We start from the raw sequence: 23322 nt of genomic DNA, 5'->3' as shown, positions 1-23322 counted from the left end.
AGGGGCTTGTTTTACCGTGATTCACCCTGTCAGCTGGTGCTGCCCGGAGGCCCAGTTCCAGTTCACATATTGCTCACCACTGACGTTAACCGTCACCAAGGAATTTACATTTGTTGACCAGGTTCACGCGTTAAAGGTTAAAGCAAGCCAGATAATTTTTTTATGCGCATGATGCAAGGAAGCACCACCGTCCACTCGACTGTTTCCTTGATGTAGAGGCGTGCATCGATCGGGGGGAATATCACCGTTCCATCTGGAGAAATGAGACACCCCGAAAAGAACGCCGGTCCTGTGAGCCGCTCAATTATCCCCAGAAAATCGTGGCAGATAAAATAAAAAAAGGGGCAGCTTTGGCTCAGGAACAATCAGATAGAAGATTGATTGGAAGGTGAGCATTTCTCCAGCTACCGCATGCTCAAGAACCAATTGCTTGGCAATCTCTTTGACCCTGAAAAAAGAAATGACTTCCTTTTTCACATAATGTACCTTGTGGTAAAATGTCACGTGGAATTGTTTAGATTTTTTGCGAGTGAATTGGTCACGTGTTTCTTGCACCGAAAAAATCTTACGGGGAAATGTATTTGAGCAGAAAGGTTTAAGCTTAACAGTTTTACTTTAAAAAATAAAGTGCTGTTTTTTTTTAATACCAATAATAACATTGTTTGAACCGCTTTGCCAATGTGCGTCTGGTTGGTAGCGTGCTGGATGTTTGACCATACCTCAACGTGCTGTTCAGTGCGGGTTGGCGAAATAGGGGGCCCAGGATCGGTTTCCCACACAACTCTGCCGCTGATTCTTAACCGTGGCCAGGGATTGAACCCAAGTGGCTGCGTTCATAGTGCGGTGCTAACCCACTGCGCCACCACGCCGCTAATAATTCTTGTGGAAGTAAAATATGAACCAGGTTAGATCCTCGCACGTGTAGGAAACATGCGTAGACATTTCATGTTTAAAGACTTTACTGAATTAACGGCTACAGTAGCAACACAGCAAATAAAACAAGTTTGTTCAATGCCTTACAGACTCAGTAATAACTAAAGAAAACAAATATAATTCTGTAAACAAGCATTCAAACTAAAAAAAGATAGAATTGTATACTGAAATGTTGAGTACATTGCTAACGTCACGCATTAGTGTTACGATACCCATTAACAGCAAACTGCACTTCCTTTCGAATGAAATTACTTTCGGCTTTAAAATATTTCACAAATACACAAGTCTTGTGTTCCATGATTAATCAGATCCATAAATGACAAGAAACCCCCATCGTAACGTTTATTAGCGTAGAGATCCCGATAAAATTAAGGCACAAAAGATACATTTTCTACATAACGCTAAAAAAACACATTTAGTGGCAAATAATGTCTAGACAATGTGAGATGAGGAGAGACTCAAATAATCTGCTGCATATCAACTTGCAGCGTCTTTTTAAGCCGTAGAAAATGTCACTTTCAGAACTGAAATATTTTTTATGAGTACAATTAAAATACTAACGAAACATTTTTATATTATTTAGGGGTAAAACATGTTTAAATAATTACTAGCCAACGCTTTGTGAAATACTTGAGTAATTACCTGCTCAATGTCATCACGAAATTAGGGAAAATACAATTTAAAAATATATATTTATGTACATGCTTCCCAATACAATCTTAAGCACATCCTATTCTGGAATACATTGACATCGGTATTTTCAGAATGCATTATTAATACAACTCGGGGTTCATGTCGGTCAGTAGACCTCAATGCTGACCACCAGGCATCTGTTGGCAGCGTTCTGTGTTGATGTCGAGGCTGGTGATCTAGACGAGGGCGACGGGAGCGACATTGGGAATGTCTTGAGACGCTGCCAACGAATACATCACAATCTGAATATGTATTTATATCTGGAGTAATCCGATGAGCTATAAAGCCCTGTTGTTCGCAGATGTCCAGTTTAACGTCTTACTTGTAGGTACCGTCTAAGGTTGCACCTCTGCGGCAGTTCCAATTTCGTCGTGGCCAATAACAGCTAATAATGCGATTTAACCGTGAGACCGTAAATGGGTTGTGACATAATGAACTCGTATTAAGTCACGTGAACAAACAAGGGTACTGCTGAAGTTTAGCTTCCTTCGGAAGTCACAACTCGACCGCTCCTTAGCTGCGTCAGCGTCTTCATGGTCGCCGGTCACGACTCAATGGGGCATTGCCGAACAGATGTGCTCCACAGGTTGGCGATTCGATAGCCACCGCAGGTTCCAATGCCACTTTGGGCTTTTCGTCTCCCAAAATGCAACCGAGTCGGCACCGTCAAAAAATCCACGTCTCGGTCGTCAGCGATTTTGTAAAAAAAAAAAAGGTATTCTCAAGTGCAGCGAGTTAATGGTCGAAACACCGGTCGTCAGTGACTGCACAACAACAAAATAAACACCCAACCGAATAACGTTGAGTTTCTACACTTTATTTCTTCCGAATTCCAGCTCTTGAGAATGAAAGAATGGTGGTTTGACTGTCGTGTGACATCTAACCTACGTGCACAAGTGATACAAAAAAAAAGGCCGCCTGAAAATAATTTTGGGAAAAGTCTCGTGTCAAAATCTTGTCGGCAGCTGTTGTCCGACACGCACGGAGCATACTGCTTTGTGAGATTCAAGTTCTATTCTTCATCCTCGTGGCATTTTTACCGACAGCATGGTTATTTTTAATTGAAGAAAAAAACGACTAAATGGAAACAAGACCATCAACCGCCTTGAGGCAGAAGCATGTTTGTAATTAATTAACTTGAGGCGTATTTAATTAGCAGCGAGGAACATTTAGGGGTGAGTCCAGTGAGTCGGTTGCAGTCCTGTCAATAAGGAATTTGAGTGCTATTCTCTTATAAATGTAATTTTTTTTAATCACTCCCAATTTTCTCCCCATGCAAAAAAAATGTTAAACTCGTGGCCAGACAATCCAAGCAGGGCCCTCTTGATCGAGTTTCGAGACTCAAGTGAGGTTCTTCCAGAACCCGTCAGATGTGTTTTATGTTGTTCGGCATGATGTCTGACGTTTCGTGGCACGTGCTGTGAGCTTCAGATACTGAAGAAGAACAACGCTCACTTCCCGAAGAAGCTCGCAGCCCAGCACGTCAGGCATCATGCCAAACAAACACGTGGTACGACCTGAAAACGCGTCACTCAAGCTGTACAGCACAACCGTAACAATGAAACGGTATTATTTGTGGGTTATCATGTTTCAATAAACGTGTATGCTTTGTCCTCCTTGACAAGGCGTTGGACAGATCTCTGCCCGCCACCAATTAAATTAAGAAGAATCTATTAAATCTCTAAAACAATCGATTGTGCTCCCTTGCATTTGTGAACACGCCAACTAAAACTCAAACACGTAACATATGCAGCACCGCAGGACGTGTAACATTTTACGCGATGTGGAGAGAGCACAGCATTGCACCAGGACGTTTCGTGTCAACCTGCTCTGGTGCAATGCTTCCACGATCCTTTCAAAGCGACGCGTCACATAGTGTCATTTGATCTTGATTTGAAGCTTTCGTGACTGCAGGAATTCATACTCTACGTGACTTTACCGAAAGAACCAAAGAGTATAGTGTAATTGTTTTTTCATTCCAATTCTCGTCGTAAAATATTCCTCAAGTCTTAAAAGTAATTCGACACCTTTCGTGTATATATATTAAGCACGGATCATAACCAACAAGAAAGATGAGCCTTTTAGCCGAAACTATATTTTTGTACATCACAACATTATATGCAGCATCAACCACCAACATATTAATACAGTACAGTTTAAGAAAACACGCGTAACAAATATACAAGATTATTCATAGAACTGGAGTATTAATGACCATTTAAACTATAACAAACCAATCGTCACCATAATCATTATCGTCCTCATCTAATGTCATTTAGAACCAAGGCATATTTGTCATTACATATTGGACAGAATTACTTGGTCTTGACTTGAAGCTTTCGTGACTGCAGGAATCAATACTCTCTGGTTCTTTCGGTAAAGTCACGTGGGTAGAAAAAATAACAGAAGAGAACACGACGTTTCGGTCGCAACACAAGCGTCCGTCTTCAGGTGAGAACATTATCTGCTGTTGTGGCTTCATATAGGCACGGGGGGGAGGGGGAGGAGTTTTGTCGAGTGGTGGCTGCATAAGTTCACTCCTACAGATAATTTTCTCACCTGAAGACGGACGCTTGTGTTGCGACCGAAACGTGTTTTTTTATCTTCTTGGTTCTTTCGGTAAAGTCATTCAGACTCTGTCTTCCCGACAGACCTGTTCTTCACCTGAGGACGGCTGCTTGCGTTGTGGCCGAAATGTCGTGAGAATAATTTTATTATGTTTTATTTTTATTATTTTATTATTTCCCTTAGACGTGACTTTACCGAAAGAACCAAGAGGATGAATCCCTGCAGTCACGAAAGCTTTAAATCGTAATGTGTTTTTTAATGTTATTTTTTCTATCTACGTGACTTTACCGAAAGAAGCAGAGAGTATAGAATTACTTGGTATAAATGCCCACGTATGGGTGAGAAAAAAACTCACTTCATGTGACCGTGCTAATTACTCCAATGTATTCAGCAGCTACAGATGGAGCGGTAATGCAGTGATGTAGTGATGTATGATGAACTTCTTTCGCACTGTGCGTAGTCAACCGTGCTAATCGGAGGTGATGAGTATGCCGGTTGTCCTTTGAACCCAGTGAGATGAGTTTGACTCTCGGCCATGGTTAATATCAACGGCGAGTTCTATCTGAACTAATCCGGCACTCCCACGCCATTCCTTCACCCCCCTTCCGCCAACCCGCAGAGGACCAGCTTGATGAAGTATAGTCAACCCACCCACATGGTCAACAGCACATGCGATGGTATGCAGCAGTGGATGGACTGGGAGTGTGTATCACTATTGGCATTATTATTCAGTGAGTATCAGCATTATGCTGCTCAAATAACAGAGAGGCCTGGTTGCCCAATTGTGGGGCAAAAAAGAACGGTGTTTTAGTATGCTTAAGAGCATAGAATTGGCTACGAGCTCGTTTAACCATTTATCAATTTCCAAAATCAGGTATCCCTCAAATTACGAAAGGGATGCGTTCGTCAAAAAAACACGGGTAAAACGAAACATTCGAAATCGGAATGGCTTCACCCATTAATTTAATACTAAGAATTAGGGGTGTGTTTCAGACAGTCGTCCCACCTCTACTCCTAACCTAAATGTATAATACACCTACATCACTTTTCACAATATTTTTTTTTACAATAATGAACACATAAATAATTCAAATTAATGAATAATTTAAAATAATTAACCTCTAAAGGGACCTTTCGCCAAAAGATCTGCACGTTGGAATGACGGGCAAGGCGAGATGCGGTGGCGTCACCGTTGCACTGCTGCAGGGACACCGTGACGCTGTCGCGGATGGATGACGCGAAGACTCCGGGGTGACTCTCCCTTGATGATCTCGTGGCGAGTGGCCAGAGTGAAATTTCGTGAACGCAGAAATTCGATTTCGATCATCGAAAAGTGTCCACAGTTTGGCAATTGCGTCCGCGCGAAATGTCGGAAAACCGAGCGTTCATAAACCGGAAATCCAAACACCCACGTGATACAGTCAAAACACACTGACAAGCATGTGCTACATACGTTTTATGCAGCCTAGACCTCTACGGGGTATGTAATGGGCAGGTTCATATTACCGTCAAATTGCATTGTACCGCATGTTAAGAAGGTAGTACATTGTACCCCAATTATTAGTGTTGGAAAATATCCATTCATAGCTGGGACGATTAGTCGCTCGATCGACTTCAGATTGTAATTGACTTACTTTTTTGTGGTCGCTAACTTCGGGTCTTTTAAAAATGGCGGCCTTCCGAAGGCAGGAAACCCCCCAACAAGCCACGCCCATTGCGATGCTGATGATGCCGAGCGCCCCGCACACATCGTGAAAATGCAAAGTCGTTTGCTCGCAATAATCTTACAAAAGACAACGTGACAAAATGCACATGCTCAGAGGAATGTCTCAATTTACATGTCCACACTGCACACACTTGAAGTTATACTCTTTTTTGGGGGGAGGGGGGGTGGATAGCAGGACATCGTGTCACTATTTAAAAAGGGTGTTGCCAATTTCACTCCGAGCTCTCCGATATGGTATCAGGAATTGCCGCTTCTTGATAAACGTTCTGCTCCCAGCACGTCGGACACCGTGCTGGACACGGCACGATGCAAACACAATACACATCGGAGAGCTCTACAGCACAAGCGCGAAAACCTACACAGTAGAATTTCACCATATTTACACTGTCACTAAGCTAGGTACGCTAACACTAAAAACATGTATGCATTTATCCAGTCAATTCTATCAAGCCACATGATAACGTCATAATAATGTTTCCTGTGGCTAAAAAGAGATTTTTTCTTACATTCCAGAAACAGAGGTGACTGATGGTGCCAACTGCTTCACTGTAGATACATCATATCACAAGTAGCAGTAGTATAACAACCACATTGTACCAAGAATACGGAAACAACCATTTGTTGAAGATGGCAATACTGTGATTATTTTTTTTGCTCCTCGTAAAACAAAGCGATAGCTAAAAGCCATGGCAACACTCTTCGGGTTTTCTACACGGAGGAAAAAAGAAAACCCGCCTGGTTCACAAAGAAAAAAAAAAATGAACGACGCGATTTGGTTTTTTTTGCATAACACTGTCACAACCGCTCCGGCAGAGACCCGGCGCTTTGAGAGGGCGACGCGAGCGGACACACGCGGAAGGATCGCGCTACGGATTCGACGACGTCCCGCGGGGTTGTGTGTGACAGAAACAGCGCCACGTCCGCGCAGCGCCCGTTGTGCTTCTCTTTGTGTGCGACGCGAAGGACGAACGCGCGGCCCCTTCAGCAGAGTGCACTCCGGGGACGTGCGGTTAGGGGAGGCAGGGGAGGCAGAGCCTCGCCTGTCATACTCCAATGAGAATAGCTGTTACGAAAAAAAAAAGAGAATCAAATAAAATAAATATTAAGATTTTTCCGCTGATCTGTGTTATAAATGTCATTTATGTACGATTCCAATCATTTTTATAGTCAAAATCGCCAAGTTTGCGGAGCTCCGCTGCAAATACAAGAAGAGACGAGAGGTGAGGCAGCGACGGGCTCAGCCTCCCCTCTGATTGCGCAACCCCTCAGTAACTGGATGGAGCGTGGGCGATAAGCGCGTGCCTGTTACTATCTCAGTATGTCACCAATGTAATGTTTGTAGACCCCTTCGTTTCATGTCCTCGCCTTCCATACTCCAGGTAACTTATTTCACGTATGTGTATAAAGATATTTAGGCTCGCTGGTCTCGTCATGAAACTGCAATGAAAAAGCACCAGGGGAGGCAGCTATCACATCTGCCTCACTGAGAAAGACGTGTTTAACACGCCCCCCTCAGTGAGGACACGCCCCTCAGTGTGTGAATCTGGCTCTGACACTAGCCAGTGCATCCCCAGCCATTGACCTCACCGCACGTCACTGCTGTGTACACCCCCCCCCTGCCCCCCCCGAACGCGGTGACGTCACGCCACGGGCAAAAGCTTTGCCGCCTGCGCCCACGTTTCGTTTTGTCTTTTCTTCTTTCCTACTGCAAGTACTTGTGCTGGGCCCGCTTTGAACACGAACCGACTACAATCGTGCTTCTGTTGCCTTTGTGTGGGGGGGGGGGGGGTGCTGGGGGAGAGGGGGTGGGGGAAGACAGACTCCATCCGAACGCCGCCCATAAAGCATTGCATTACACAAGCGAGCAATGAGAACGATCGCCACTGATCGGGCGGGGGGCAGAAACTCCTTGCAGCAACGCGCACTTCACAAAAGCAGCGACGAAGGCTGGGGAAACGACGCGAAGAGTAGGAACGAGTGTTTGGTAGCGTTCTTCGGAATCCTTTCTTCCTCCAGAGCAATGCACCAGAGTTTTTTTTATTTGGGGGAGTGGGGGAGAGATTCAAATCTGTAAATACAAGGAAATGGGGATTTTTTTAATGCGTAGGCGAGCGAGGGTCTTTTGGCAAACATTACACGACAGCGTTCGATCGGTAACGAATCAGTCCTTTGACGACATTTTGTATTTTATTTTTTACAGCCCTTTGTCATTCCACTGCTGGATGAAAGCGTCATCAAGCTGTGTTGGTCAGTGCAGGCTGGAAAGGGGGTCCCCAGAATCGGTTCAGACATCGCTCACCATTGACGTTAGCCTTGCCCGGGAATCGAACTTCGCTTGTTGTTTAGACCGGCTGCTAGCAATACGAATCTCACGGCAAATGGAAGTGTGCTCAAACAAAGCGTCGATTCATAGATTACGATCACGTCTTAAGTTCGTCTGTTGGATCACACGTGTAAGTGACCTCATTCCAATACGTTCGCCACATTGTGAAACATTAATCAAATGTTCGGTCAAATCAGCAGCCTCATTTGCAAGCCTTTGTGATGTCATCTCGCCACGTCGTGCGTCCGTGCGCCATGCGACGTCACGTGGTTTTGTGATTCGAAGCCGACGTTGTTATCGCCGATTAATACCGCGCTTCTGAGAACAAGCACATTACAAGGCGTTAGAGGATCGGTGCTTGTGCATTCTTGTTCTCTCCTCGCTTTTATCCAGATGAGGTGCCTTCAGATTTGCTGTGAATGCACATGGATGACGTCTATTGTGAAACGAGCACATTAAAAGGCCCTGAATTACTGTGCTACGATACCTATTGTCTCTCGTCACCATCCTGGACTATCCTTTTAAAAACATGTTTCTCATTACTGCCCGATGTTATTTCTGATAAGTTAAAATCGATGGCTGCCGTGACATTTTTGCATTAATTCTTTATCGCCTCATCTGAAATCAACCGTCTTTCAATAATTAAAATAGCCAATAATGAAAACCTCCTTGGGCCAATCGTTAAAATAATTGTAAAAAATAAATGACTATATAAGTATGCAAATATTTTGATTAGCTCACAAATGTGTACATCGGAAATAAATATGTAATTTTCAGAATTAACTGCTAATTATCTTTTTCCATTGCAAATGAATAACAAGACCTTTTGCCACGCCGCTTAAATTGCCTCCATTAATATTTATGCTAAGGAAAGGATGACATGAGATTAAAGAACATACACAGGTTAAACACGTAATTTCAAACCGTATAAAAAGTAAGCGGGCTTGGGCAGGACTCGTCGCTGGAGAGGATGACAGCCGTAGTTCAAGAATAGTCGAATTAGAAGTTCGTTTCCCGAGTGAAGCCCATTGAGCTAACAAGCTCTTTCGCAATGGCAACTCATCTTGCCTCCAGGAATGAATTGATGAATGAACACAAGGTCTGCTCCGGATCCTATTCCCCATCCTCCCCCCAAATCCTCTTATCCCTCCCTCCTTCTCCCCCCTCCTTATCCCTTCCCTTCACAGAGTTACAGCCAAGGAATACAACAACGTCTGAGAGGAAAATCAACTGAGGAGTTGGTTGCTGGGTGGAGCGTGGCAGCAGCTTGGGAGAGGATCATCCAGCAGTGGATTGGCCATGGCCGACGATGATGATTATGATGATGGCATACAGTTAAACAAATATTCGTTAAGTGTGAGTAACTTAAGAAACGTGGAAATGGAATAATTATCTACACCACTCATGTCACAAATCAACCATGAAATCACAGAATCCCCGTTCAACCTTTTCAGGGCACAGCAGCAAGTGCTGTTAGTAAACATCTATAATGGAGGTTTTTTTGGGTTAGATCGTGTAAATATCTAAATGTGTCGTTAAAACCCACCACCACCCGACACAGTCAACTAGTAAGGGTTGTCACGTAAACAGAACGTGGCCAATTCGTCACTAGTACAGCACAACGGTGTGTTGGGGAGCCAAGCCACAACATTTACAATCTTGAGTACGACATTTCGCCAGTAATTATCAGTCTGTCGCCTGATGAAGTTAGTTGTAATTATTTACTAGTTGGCTGTGTCGGTGGTGGCGGGTTTAACGTAACATTTACATATTTACGCAATCTAACCCAAAACACCTATATTATCGATGATATTGGTCGCGAAAGCCTACGTGTTAAACTAGTAAGCACCTATCAAAGGTAGTATGGCGCACGAGGGGGCAGGTGGCAAGCACCATGCCTGGTCACCTTTGTATCCCCAGTACTGATTTTTATACACCACACCAAATACCAATTTAATGCTGAGTCGACCTAGGGGAGGCTCAAGACCGGTTCAGATATATATGTTTTTCTGCGAGTGGGAATCGAACTCGGGGGTCGCCATATTCGTAGCGCGGTGTCCTAACGGGTATTGTCATGGTTCACACACTGCTCTACGAACCCGACGACCCGAGTTCCATTCCTTGCTCGGGGTCAACACGAGTTCCGATTAATTTTCTGAACCGGTCCTGGGCCTCAAATGAGTACCTGGTGCGGTGTGTAAACGTTGCCACTGGGAAGACAAAGGCGGCCGGGCGTAGTATTGGCCATCCACCCCGTCGTGTGCCGAGCCGGCCTTCATAGGCGCGACTCGCTAACAGCGGGGAGGATCTTTGTCTTGTCTTTCTGCAAAGACCCCCCACCTGGCAGAACAAACGATCCGGCCGCATCAGAAGAGGCCGCAGTCCTTGAGGTTGTTCTTGATGATGACGTCGGTGACGGCGTCGAAGACGAACTGCACGTTCTTGGTGTCGGTGGCGCAGGTGAAGTGTGAGTAGATCTCCTTGGTGTCCTTCCTCTTGTTCAGATCCTCAAACTGACACTGGATGTACGCTGCCGCCTCCTCGTACGTGTTGGAGCCTGGGGGGGGGGGGTGGGGGGTAGCCACAGCGAAGGAGAGATAGACGGGGAGCGGGGGGGGGACCCAGCGATCACTGGCGTTAGGCTCACCCACGCCACCCCGAGCCCCTCCGTGTGGGCGGCCCTAGTCAGGGGAGGGGGATTCAAGTTTTTATTTCGTTTAGCCATATCACAGCTCGAGTGACCAGGATGAGTCTCATTTGCAAGAGCGACCCGGCTCGCCAAAATGACAAAAAGGGAAACAATTTACCAAAGCAAGTACGGCGATGAAGCTAATTAAGAAATTGGAGGAAAAAAAAATAACCGTCGAATATTCCACGAACTTAAATTGATGTTAAGTAATGGTCACAGTAGGGTTATGTTCGCTCGCATAAGTGTGACGCTGCAAGGGACAGATGTTCCATTTCTGCAGACACTAAGAACTTTCATCGGGATATCATCATCGTCATCACCGTCAGCCACGATCAATCCACTGCGGGATGAAGGCCACCCCAAGCCGTCGCCAGCTCTCGCAGTCCTGTGATTCGACAATCCACCTGACACCCGCCCACCGGCTGATTTCGGCGCTCTGTCTCCTCGGTAGGCGTCCTCCTTTTGGACCCGTCCCATCCATTGGCTGCCGTGCTGTCTTTATTCTTGACCATTGGTCAAGAATGTACGTATGTTGAACTTCTTTCGCATCATACATAGCCAAACGTGTCCAGCCCAAGCCATCATTCACTAGATTCAGCCAGTGTTTGTCAGTGTCCAAGGCCAAATCAAATAAATGTGTTAATCACCAGCAGCCGAAGTGTAAAAAAACACAATCATTCCCAGATTTACATAAAATAGAAACGGTAGTGAATCCAAAAGAGCTCTCGCTGGGTTGAATGAAGGACAGTGAATTAAATAGCAGGCAATATGGCATGAAGGAAATGCTACTCAAAATTGTGCATATTTCTGAACTTAATTAATTTGATGGAATGCTTAATGCTTCTGAGCGGAACATACATGTGTAGTGACATAGAATTAGCTATGTAGCAGCATAGTGCTGGCTGCTGGCGGGGAAGGAGATCTGCAGCTTACAGCAGCCCAGACAGCATCAGGCCACGTGATAGACCAGAGGGGGATCTCGGGGAAAGGTCACGGAAGGGACACACCATGAACCCGCGGGTAGCTTCTAGAAAGGGGGCGTGGCCGGGGGTGGAGCCAGGCTACGCTGACAGCATGAGAGGGGCCCCGAGAGGGGACCTCGGGGCTGTCGTTTGGAGTGGGATCCCCATCATGCTGCTGGAGTCTTTACAGTCGTCTCCGTCTTCACCGTCTTGGCATCGCCAGTCAAGCAATCTACCCACTGTCCTGACTGGGAACCGTAGTCGACTATAGACGGATTATTTGAAAGTGTTACCCCGTTGGTGCGTGTTAATAAACAGAGTGCCTCCAACTCTTAGTGTCTCCGATTCAGTGACTACACATGCACAGAGGTATGGTACCATCTATTTGTTACATTTTGTAAACAAATTACAGTGCTAATAGGCGGAGGGGGGGGGGAGCAGTGATATCTTGGTGAGCGCATTGGGCTATGATCCCAGTTATCTGAGCAATATTCTCGGTCAGTGGCGAATGGCATCCTGCACTCCTCCAGCAACCCACACTGACCAGTGTGCCGAAGAACGGTCAAGCAACCCACATGACTGGCACGGCACTAGGAGAGGCCTTCATCCAGCAGCGCATTGGGAAAGTTCCATGAATAATGGCAAACTATCAACTGATACCCTGATAACAATGGAGCCGCTGGTCGTCTCGGCCTGCCAGATTTACCGGTGTACTCGGCGAAGCAGATGGACAGGGGACTCTTGTTGATCTTCTCCTCGAAGAGGTCCTTCTTGTTGAGGAACAGGATGATGGACGTCTCCGTGAACCACTTGTTGTTGCAGATGCTGTCGAAGAGCTTCATGCTCTCGTGCATGCGGTTCTGCAAAGGCGAACAACAATGGGCACATGAGCTCGCTGCGGTGCGCCAAGCATCGATTCGTCAGCCTAATGAGGTGCCTTGTCAGCACCAGCAGCAGCAGCAGCAGCTGGTTCGATGTGCGGCCGGCTCGTTTACATCTTGTCAGGTTAATTAAAGTTAAGTGCACGCCAAATTGGGTTTTGGGTAAAAAAATTGTATTCCCTAATGCGAGTGTTGGAGGTAATTTTATGGGGTTTTGCCCGCAGATGATCACTTAACATATCATATCTTGCAAGGTGCCTTAGGCACCACGTTTAATTATACGCCGTCTCTTGGTTAATTCATCAACCACAACCCGAACCTACAACACCCGGTTTTCCTGGGCGGTCCATCATCCGAGTAGTAGGAAGGATGAACCCTGCGTAGCTTCCGAGGCCCGACGTCGGCAGTGACGCGAGCTCTCAACTCACCGTCTCCTCATCCTCCGCCAGCACCAGATCGTACGCGCTGAGCGCCACGCAGAAGATGATGGCAGTGACGCCCTCGAAGCAGTGGATCCACTTCTTTCGCTCCGACCTCTGCCCTCCCACGTCGAACATCCTGGGCAGAGCCATCCGTTCAGCTCACATCGCCACCCAGACCCTTCCGCCAGCAATGGGCATGAGCGAGCAATTGCGGGGCTGCACCGTTTACCTTTTACGGGGCTACTCTAGCAATAGGCACACAGGTATGATCGTGTGGTGTTCAGTGCTCAATACGCTCGAGAGGGCCTCCCTAGAGCTTCCACGAGTGGAGACCCTTCCGCCAGCAATGGGCGCGAGCGAGCAATTGCAGGGCTGCACCTTTTACCATTTGCGTGGCCTACCGTGGCGATGGGCCTGCGGCTACGACCTGGAGGTGCCGCTCACTTGAAGTGGAGGTCCTTGAAGGTGAAGTGAGTCTCCACGATGCCCGTGGTTTTCACGCGCGTGCGCAGCACGTCCTGCTGCGTGGGGATGTAGCTGAGGTTCGATATTCTCTCCAGGTCGTTCAGGTAGCTGCAAAAGCCGCACGAGCCAAACACACGCGCGAGCGGGGGGGTTACAGCGGTAGCGGCGGTCGTCGTCGTGCGACGCGACGACGACCCGGTGGGCACGAGGAACTGGAGGGCGATGACGGGAGTCCACTTTAACATCGTTCGAGTATGGAACACAAGAATAGGTGTTTTACCCTTCCTGGCAATGAAACAACGAGGTGTTGAGATGTTCAAACACCAAGCAGATGACCCTTTTTGCAAGGGATTAAGTCCGCATTAACCACACGTACTTGTGGCAAAATATGCAAACAACACGCTCTGATAATAATATACACATTGTCTTTGCAACCGATTGGCCTACACCAGAGACAGCCTTCTTTATGTCATTGTTTCACCAGTGTCAGACCAGAGAACCCCAAAGACAATGCAAATGTAGGGAGTCATTCAGAGACACTATTTACGAGGCAACAACGTTGATTCTACACTTTACGCAACACCGTTACACACGGGGCTAAATACACCTATTCTCACTCTTGTTACGCATGGAACCACAATACACCTATTTCTCTTGCATACGGGATAACTATAATCGGGTCAGAGCAGCCAACGGGCTGCCTGACCCACGATGTCGGAGACGTAGACGTAGCACTTGGGTTCCACTTCACCTGCAGACAGCCCGGATCTGTGATCGGGGCTTCCCTTTTATCTCTCTTGGCGCGGCCTGGCTCCACCCTCGGCCGCACCCTACGTCCAGAATATTCCCGACGGTTCCAGGCTACACAGCACCTGTTCCCTCTCTGGCTCCGCCCTTAACCACGTCTCTTTCGGGAACTCTCCAGACGTTCTCAGCTACTCCCCCCCGTGCCCCCTCGTTCACCTTTGGCCCACATTACTCACCCCGGCTCATCACGTGACTCGTCCTCACATGGCCCGTACCACCAGCTGCCCCCAGCCGCCACTCTCCCAGCGGCCGGCTCTGTGGTGATTCCCTGCGGCGCTTGTGGAGGCTGCTATCCCCTACTCTGTCGGTAGGACTCATCAGACTTCCTCCTGCTCGCACCCAGTACCATGCCCATAGTGGCCCACTGAGCGGTACTGCACGTTGTGTTAGCCTCTGCGCTTGTTTCAACGCCACTTGGTGCGACGCGCCGTCGTGATCCATTTAACATCACTACACGAGTATCAGAGCAGTTATATATATGGGACCTTTTTTCGCAGCATTAAACTAAGACAAATAACACTGGTCAACAAAAATAAAATTTCTGGCCTGGACTTTTGCAGCTGTTTTAGACTAATTTCAGAGTGCTGATTCCAAATCTCATCTCAGATTTGCTCTATCGCATCTCATTTTATGCTATCGGCATACCCAATTTTCATTAATTTTACCCGAAATTAACTTGGTCACTTATGATTGCAAGTTGTTGCGAGTCAGTGACTGCTTTAGTGTTAAAATATGGTGCTGTATTTTTAGGATAGTGTGTTTATAATATCATTTTATGTAGAAATCCACATTTATTTAATATTTTTCTTCTGCAGTTTTTATTGAAAATGCAATATTTGATATCTCAAAAACCTGATGTGATAGACAAAAACTGATGCCACATTTGGAATCAGCACCCCAAAATTGCCTTAAAACCGTTGGAATACCTTATTCCAGACAAAGTGTGTTGGCCAGTGTAATAATACTGTGGGTTTCGATTTACGATTTAAATATTTCGTGACTGCAGGGATTCATCTTCTTGGTTCTTTCGGTAAAGTCACGTAGAAGGGAAATAATAAAATAATAAAAATAAAACATAATAAAATAATTCTCACGACGTTTCGGCCACAACGCAAGCAGCCGTCCTCAGGTGAAGAACAGGTCTGTCGGAAAGACAGCGTCTGAATGAAACACCACCAGGCTTGGAGCGTATATTTAAGCTGGGTTGGAGGGAGAAGAGCGCCTTGACAAAATAATTTGCATATCAAGACGAAATTTAGCATATTTATGGAAACCCAGCTTAAATATACGCTCCAAGCCTGGTGGTGTTCCATTCAGACGCTGTCTTTCCGACAGACCTGTTCTTCACCTGAGGACGGCTGCTTGCGTCGTGGCTGAAACGTGAGAATAATTTTATTATGTTTTATTTTTATTATTTTATTATTTCCCTTCTACGTGACTTTACCAAAAGAACCAAGAAGATGAATACTGTGGGTGTAAAGACCATACACGCTACGCGCCGTTGACTTCGCAAGTTCCAAGTTAAACAATATCGTTCCGGCGTCATGTTCCAAGCTTGCCACATAAAAAAATGATAACCCGCAAATTACTCATTTGGGAAACATATAGCAATCATCGGCACCTATTGGGAAGTTACTGCAGACTGTTGTCTGCACAGCATAGCCTGGTGGCGCTATAAGAATGGTGCAAATCCAAACTGCACGACTCACTCGATCCGATAAGACGTTAAGTTGGGGCACGACTACAAATTGGCAAGGCGCCCTGCAACCAGTGCCTGTTTGTAGACAACAGAGCGCAGAGCCAGGGTACAAACTCTGAAGGCTCCGGGTGACTTTCCTCCTCCGCCATCCCCCTGATACAGTTCAGATCGATAAATGTCTCATGTTTCTTTGAGGAATGAATAGTAAACTTTATGGTGCTCGGGCTGTTAAGTCAAATAAAAACGCGCGGCGCCCCATATGGTGCAATTTGTAAATGGTTTACGTGACTAGAATTTAAACTTTGCCACCCCCGTGTTGCGAAAGCCGCGCGAACGACAAGGGCTCCGCATTGCATGAAGATTTCGGAGAACTTTCAAATGTCACGCGCTATCATTGCTGCCCGGAGTCGATGTAAGAGCTCTCCTCCGATGCATCCTTGGGTTGCACCATGTGCTGTCATTTCGCGTGATGTGGCCAGATGTTAACTACCTCGCCTGCTATGCAGGGGGTCATGGGTTCGATCCCAACCTTGACGCCTATTTAGATTTGGAGTTTGCGTGTTGCATGGATTTGTCTCCAGGTTCTCCGGTTTTTCCCTCCAAATGTAAAAACTTGCTTTTCGAGCATTTGGCTGCTATACATTTACACGCGATAAGCCACTTCGTTGAGCTATCATTTCTGGCCAGGTTGCTTTTGAAACAGAGCTATCTAGGCTTCGTGGGCCTTACCCGGTAAAATAAAACATTGTTTTATCGTTTGTAGTTTATGTTCCGAGCCGATGACACGTCGGAGAGCGCGCTGCGTGGCACCAACGCGACAACCCACGCGGCGGTGGCTCGAGCCAAAGCAATGGGCATCACTGTGACCCTCCCCACTGAGTGTAAATTCTCGAATGACTTTCTCTGCGTGTTGTCTGTTGCATCTTTGAAACCCACAAGCGAGCCTGGCTGGTCACGAGCGGAATGGTAACGCACAGCATTGTATGTGCGGGAGGACGGCAGGGAATTATTTTCCGCAGCTCAGCCCAGGGCAGCCCCGGCTATAATCAAGCGCGAGCTTCAGCGCACTAACTTAAATTAATTCCGAAGGCGGTTTGAACCACTGCTGATGTAATAGAAAGCACCAAATGTACGGTTTTACCTCATTTGCAATCGTTGGTGCTAATCGCCTTCGGGGTGTAATGGAAGTTAGTTTTATGCAAATATTTTTTGTAAGAGAAAATTTTTCAGTTTTGAACTGCATACAAATTATTTTTGTTTGATGCAGTATATTGCTGAGTCAATTTGGTTGTAAAATGAAGAACAAGCATGAATGGAATCCACTTAAATTAAAAACACCGGTAAGCCGCGCCATAAAATCTGCATGAAACTATTTTAATTTGTATTTACAGCTCTGTTTTTTTAATCCGCTGCTGGATGGTCTCCCCATGCCGAGTTAGTCATGGAGCTGAACTGAACCATACTTCACCGCACTAGCCATTGCGGCTTGAAGGGTGGAGGTTGAGGACTAGTTTACATCTACTCGCCGCGGCTGAGAATCGAACTCGGGGGTGGGGGGGGGGGGCTTTTTAGGGGCAGTGCGCTGCTCCACCCTCAAAACACGTACGACAGCATCGCATTCATCCCCCAGAGGCCCAAAAACAAAAAAACCGTGAATAATCATTTGCCATGCAGTGATGTAATGAAGCCACAAGATGGCGGTGGTATTGCAATCGAGTATGACTCTCACCCACAGAACCGTCATGGCGCTGCCACAGTCTTGGCTGGCACAGTCGAAGAAGGGAGAGAACAACCCACGAGGCACAGACAAGCGGCAAGCTGGCAGCCGGCCAGTGAGCCAGCACCAACGATTGCCCAAGCTCTGCGGTCCTCTGTGTATCAAGGTGTTATTGGCCAATTAATGAGTGTTTATACGTGTGGGAGGAGACCAGAGCACGCAGAGAAATGCCACGCGTGCGAGGGAGCAACACTCTATCCCGTACAGATGGAACAGGTGGAGTGCACAATTTTCTGTCTCGACGCCTACGGGAAGGGAGTTTCGCAACATTTGTGCGGTGATCCACCAACGCTCGCTGCCTGCAGAGTGTTGGATTACCGGCCACGTGCATAGCTACCATCCCACACAATTAACAAAAGCCAGTGGTGGTGCTGGCCCATTGGAGGCCCTGAGCAGGAATCATTCGGGGGGGGGGGACCCCGCTTTTACCTTATACAATCCTCGTGAGGTGACAGAAGAGATGTGGACAAGAGCTAGAGATGTCGTGAGATGAATGAAAGAGCAAAAATATATACATGGAGATAGATGTGGGAATAAAAATGAGAAGGTATATTCCATTTACGTCAATTTCGGTGGTCATGTTTATTTGAATTTGAGCTGATAAGATAATTGACGCACTATTTTCCTCCCGATTCCAGGGCCCCCTTGAGGCCCCTGGGGCCCTGCACTTTTGCTTGCTTTGCTTACGCCTGGCGTCGCCACTGCCAAAAGCGTAATCTAATTCACTATGAGTATGAATCTAATTCACGCCAGAGCCTTTGAAAACCTCATTATTTTGCGACAGTGCACCTCGAATGAACCCGTAATGAAAATCTCTTTTTTTGGCTTGAATAAGAAGTTACGAGCAATTAATTTGGCGGTTGCACAACATCGAGACGGGGTTTGCAGTCTGACGAATATAAAATGGCATTTCATCGCAGGGGTTGCCGGCCGCGTTGTGTCATTGTGTGGAAAAACCCGAGGTCAAACCTGCCAAAGTAGCTTGCGTCAGAACGAGCCGACGTTATTATGGCAGTCCTATCTGGCGGGGGTGGGTGGGGGGCGGGGTGAATAAACAACGTGGATGCAGCCCACGATGGTGTAGCGGTTATAGCACCGCTGGACTTGCAATCCTGAGATGGCCGGGTTGGACCCCATCTCCCTGGCGCGGCAGTCGTAACGACGCCCCCCCCCCTCACCGCCGCCACTGTCCACAGTCGCTCACGTGTGGCCGGGGTTGCGTATGGGACCGTCTATAAATGACGTCACGCGATTTTGGACGATTTTTGACCCCCCCTCCCTTCGTCACACGACGTCACAAAAAGTCAGACCCCCCCCTCAAATATGACGTCACAAAGCTCTGCCCACCCCACCACAAAAAAATAAAACATGCTTCGAATCGCTTTAAACTATTGTCATTGTAGTGCGTATTTAATGTGGCGCTGCACTCTGATGTTGTAAGAGAAAACATTTATTACAAAGTCTTTTTAATTAAGTTGAACGTGTTGTCTATATTTATTTAAAATTGCGCATTTTGATGTGACGTCACGTTTCTCAACTCCCCCCCCCCCTCGTCACACATCGTCACAAATGTCTGACCCCCCCCCCCACCCCCTAGGTGCGTGACGTCATTTATGGACGGCCCCTATGGCTGTTCCCGCCTCCTGCAAGACGTCTGGCCAGCGTGGAGGAGTAGGCCAATGTGTACCCTCTCTGTAGAAGGGCTGCTCTCGAGCTTACTCTAGCGGAGGCCCGTTCTGCCAGCAGTGGCGTGAGCGAGCAATTGCAGGGCTGCACCTTTAACCTTTCGCGTGATGAATCCCTTATCACTTTATTATTTATTGGGTGAATGAGGTCTTGCGGTTCGTTCAAAATGCCGCGTTGTTCCCGCCCGCGATTGTGTCCATGCTGAGGAATCGTTTGTGCTATCGAGCGAAAACACCCGCTGTTACAAATAATAATCGTAATTGTTGCCTCGTCCGTCTCCGGCAGAGCCTCGTGATGTTTCCATTGTGGATGTTTAGACAATTTTGTACTGGACGGATAGCAGCAACTTCAACGTCCAAAACAAACGGTCATTCATCATCCATCCGCTGCATCTTCACGGTCTCACGATGCCGCGATCAATCCTCCCTCGTTGTACGCGAGCTGATTTAATCGCTCCATTTCCCGCATTGTCGTGCCCGTTACAGTCTCGTCCTTCGACCGTCAACCCTTCTCGCGACGTGTCCTGCCCAAACCGTCACGCGCAAACTTCGGTCGCCCTCGCAGCAACGGCTTTTGGCTAAGCCATCGAACATCGTGCTTCTGCGGCCGTCTGGAATGCTCTTCCTTTATTAGGAAGCAGCTGGGAGCTATGCATTTTTATATAATCTACATTGAAAAAACTAATTTCTTTAGAACTGCTTCTTGTGTTTAGTTTGTTGTCGTTCCCCCACAGTTGGCTACGAACGGTGCGAAATAGTTCAACACACACGCATACATCGCTGACGTGTGTTTTGTTGCTTGATCCGAGTGTTCCTCCTCCTGCCTCTCGGAATGTGCCACCTCTCCATGAGACTTTGCACACTCTTTACGCTGATCAGATTGTGTTCCTTTTGTCTTGCTCGGTGTGCCGATGTTTCTCCCCCCCCCGTACATCATTTAGCTGGCTGTATGCACAGATTGAAAACTCCCTCGTCTTGAGGCACGTCTCAATACTCTTCTTTTTAAATCCTTTATATTAAGTTCGCTTGCTTGCTTGCTTGCGTGCTTGCGTGCTTGCTTGCTTGCTTACGACCGTGCAAATCTTTCGGTCGTTTTTTAACCCACTTCCCGTGATCCAATCGAGCTGACATTTTCCACACAGACTCGTTGTGCGTGACAATTATATTTTTGTAAAAAAATTTTTCCAAAATTTTACACTGTTTAGGGAAATTTTTTAAAATATTTAATTACCAATTGCTTAATGGTGGCAGACAATCATCTGACCCATAGGTGGCAGCCATCTCAAGCCAGAGGACGAGAGGACTCTAGCCGCCACGCATATAAAGGATTTAGAGTGAAAAACTTTGTTTTTACGGGTTAATTTTTTCATCGTCAAATTCACGGGCAGAATGGAACAAAAAAAAAAACAGTCCAATACGAAGTGGAACAAACGAAGGTCCTCTGGACACTGCTGGTTATGAGCGTCGTTTGACCGTACTTCCCGGCACTAGTCAGTGCGGGTTGGTGTGAGGATGGAAAGGGGGCAAGGCCAGTTCACGCATCACTCGTCGCTGAGAATAACAATCGGCGGTAGCGTACACTACATCCAAATAGCTGTTGTACATCCTGAGCATCGTTCATTCAGTGCGAGATGAACGTATTTCACCGGCGTGAGAATCGGTCCTGTTTTAAAAAGCGAACATTGCATTGGTGTCAAGCCTGCTGCTGCTACTAAGCAACGCAAACACAACACCCCTCCCCCACACCACCGCCCCCCCCATGCCCCACCACACTCCGGTCTCGCACCACCGCCGCTGGTCAGTCTCGCACCGCCCGCTGACCACTCGCACGCAACACTGCCCCATCTCCAACCCAGAGGAAAGGGCTGCCACACCCACGCGCAGAGCCTCATTCGGACGTCTCGCGATTGCGGGTTTGTTTCTGGCTCGGCGGGAGAGCACCAGTGGGGGGAGAACAAGAAAGGACAAATAAACAACCCGTACCGTGAGGTGCCCCTGCGCTGGCACATGCAGCGGACGTGCCAGCAGCAAAAGGGGCAATTGGATGTGTGCCGCCACGGTCCATGGTCACTCACTAGGCGGCCGAGTCGTTGAGCTGGTACTCGCGCGAGCGGCGGAAGCAGGCCTGCACGCCGCTGTCGGACCACAGCCGCTTGATGACCTCCGAGAGGTCGGGGGTCATGACGCCCTCCTCGGCCACTCCGGCCAGCACGAACAGTTGCCGCGCGTCCTCCTGCACACAAGCGTTCATTCCATTCCGTGAGATCTCAGTCACGAGGCATTTTGTTCCGGTATTTTTATTTTATTTTACTCAATTATTATGAGCGGATGAGAATCTGTAGGTGTGACAATCACTTCAAACTGCCCACCAAACACTGAGGGCACGGCTGCAGTATGAACGGACAAAATTAATGAGTCTGAATAATGACGCAGATGCCGATAAATTACCTTTGAATAGAGACTACTGCAGTGAACTGACGAATTCCAAGAATGGGGATTTTCTATGTATGTTTATTAATTATTCATCATGTTCACTGACTAGCTAACCTGATAATTACGGACCATACTAAGGGAATGAGTATGTAAAAACCACAGACTCAGACGAGACAAAATTCCACAGGTTGTTGACAACAACTGGACAAGGACTATGACTATAAGACACAATGCTGACTAAATGGACACTGCCGTGAGCATACCCACGCAGAAGGCTCAGAGGTGCCAAGTTGGCGGTGGAAATGCCACATTCCCACGAAGTTTTAATGCGCTTTAGCCACCCAGAGAAGTGATAGGCGGAGATGAACCTCCACCTGAATTTGAACTTGGGACTCTCATACCGAGTGACCGCTGCTGATATCCCTGACAGCAGCGAGTCAAGGGACTTTTTTTCTCACAGCGCCGGCCAGCCAGATGTTTGGCCAAAAAGTGCGTGACGGAAACGAAATTAACCGGCTGCAGCTCCAGCAAATTCACGTTCCAATGAATTAGTCGTCCTTCAATTTTGCAGCGTCGTGACAGCGTCAAGCTTTTTACACCGCTGCCCGGCGGAAGCCCGATTTAGCCGACAGGTCAACGACACTGCCTTTACCAACTGACATCATTACGCGAGTGGCATTGCGCCGAGATAGCGCATGTCCACTCTTTGCCCTGGCCAGCCTAAATCCACGCAGCTACCCAGCTGTGCCGGGGGACCCGATGGCTCCCCGCCGGGGCACACGCGAGGGTGCCGAACGGGAGACAAAGGGTCGAGGCCGCAGCCTTGCAAGCTGCTCGCTCGCGTCACTGCCGGCGGTTTGGGCCTGCGCTTGGAACGAGTTGCCCCTCTTCGGGCTGTTTGCCCTTGCATCGCCGCAGCATGGGCAGAGTTGGCCCTTCATAGGGCCAATTATATTTATTTGATACCGAATTGGCGGTGGTGCACAAGCACAAATAACAACAAACTCAAAAGCTTTGGCAATAATACTCACTGCCATTAACCAAAAAATATTGATTTGTGTTTTTTTCCTTTATCAAGCAGCTTCTTTGCACGTATGTTGAATTTCTTTCGCAACGCACGTAGGCAACCGTGCTCATCGGAGGTGTGGGGGGGAGTGACAGCAAACTAAACACAAAAATCAGTTCTAAAGGAATGAGTTTTAAATATAGATTTAAAGTGCATAGCTCCGGTGGCGTCCTTTTCTTTCACAACCTCGACT

At 47.3% G+C, this 23322-nt stretch overlaps 1 protein-coding gene across 1 annotated transcript in view; it reads right to left on the bottom strand.

Annotated features, from left to right (window-relative positions):
• Positions 1-941: 941 nt before the first annotated feature.
• Positions 942-23322, bottom strand: part of LOC133355645 (guanine nucleotide-binding protein G(i) subunit alpha-1) — a 71570-nt gene continuing 49189 nt past the window's right edge. Inside the window, exons 4-9 of the mRNA XM_061573012.1 lie at positions 21706-21863; positions 13642-13770; positions 13204-13333; positions 12601-12754; positions 10584-10800; positions 942-7988 (exon numbers count right to left, since the gene is read on the bottom strand). Of these exons, the coding sequence (XP_061428996.1) occupies positions 10610-10800; positions 12601-12754; positions 13204-13333; positions 13642-13770; positions 21706-21863 (762 nt within the window). The 3' untranslated portion in view covers positions 942-7988; positions 10584-10609. The remainder of the gene's footprint in view (positions 7989-10583; positions 10801-12600; positions 12755-13203; positions 13334-13641; positions 13771-21705; positions 21864-23322) is intronic.

The sequence above is a fragment of the Lethenteron reissneri genome, chromosome 51 (assembly GCF_015708825.2).
Source record: "Lethenteron reissneri isolate LAM-NWPU_2019-01 chromosome 51, ASM1570882v1, whole genome shotgun sequence".
NCBI classification, from domain to species: Eukaryota; Metazoa; Chordata; class Hyperoartia; order Petromyzontiformes; family Petromyzontidae; genus Lethenteron; species Lethenteron reissneri.
This window is presented reverse-complemented; position numbering and strand designations above follow the sequence as displayed.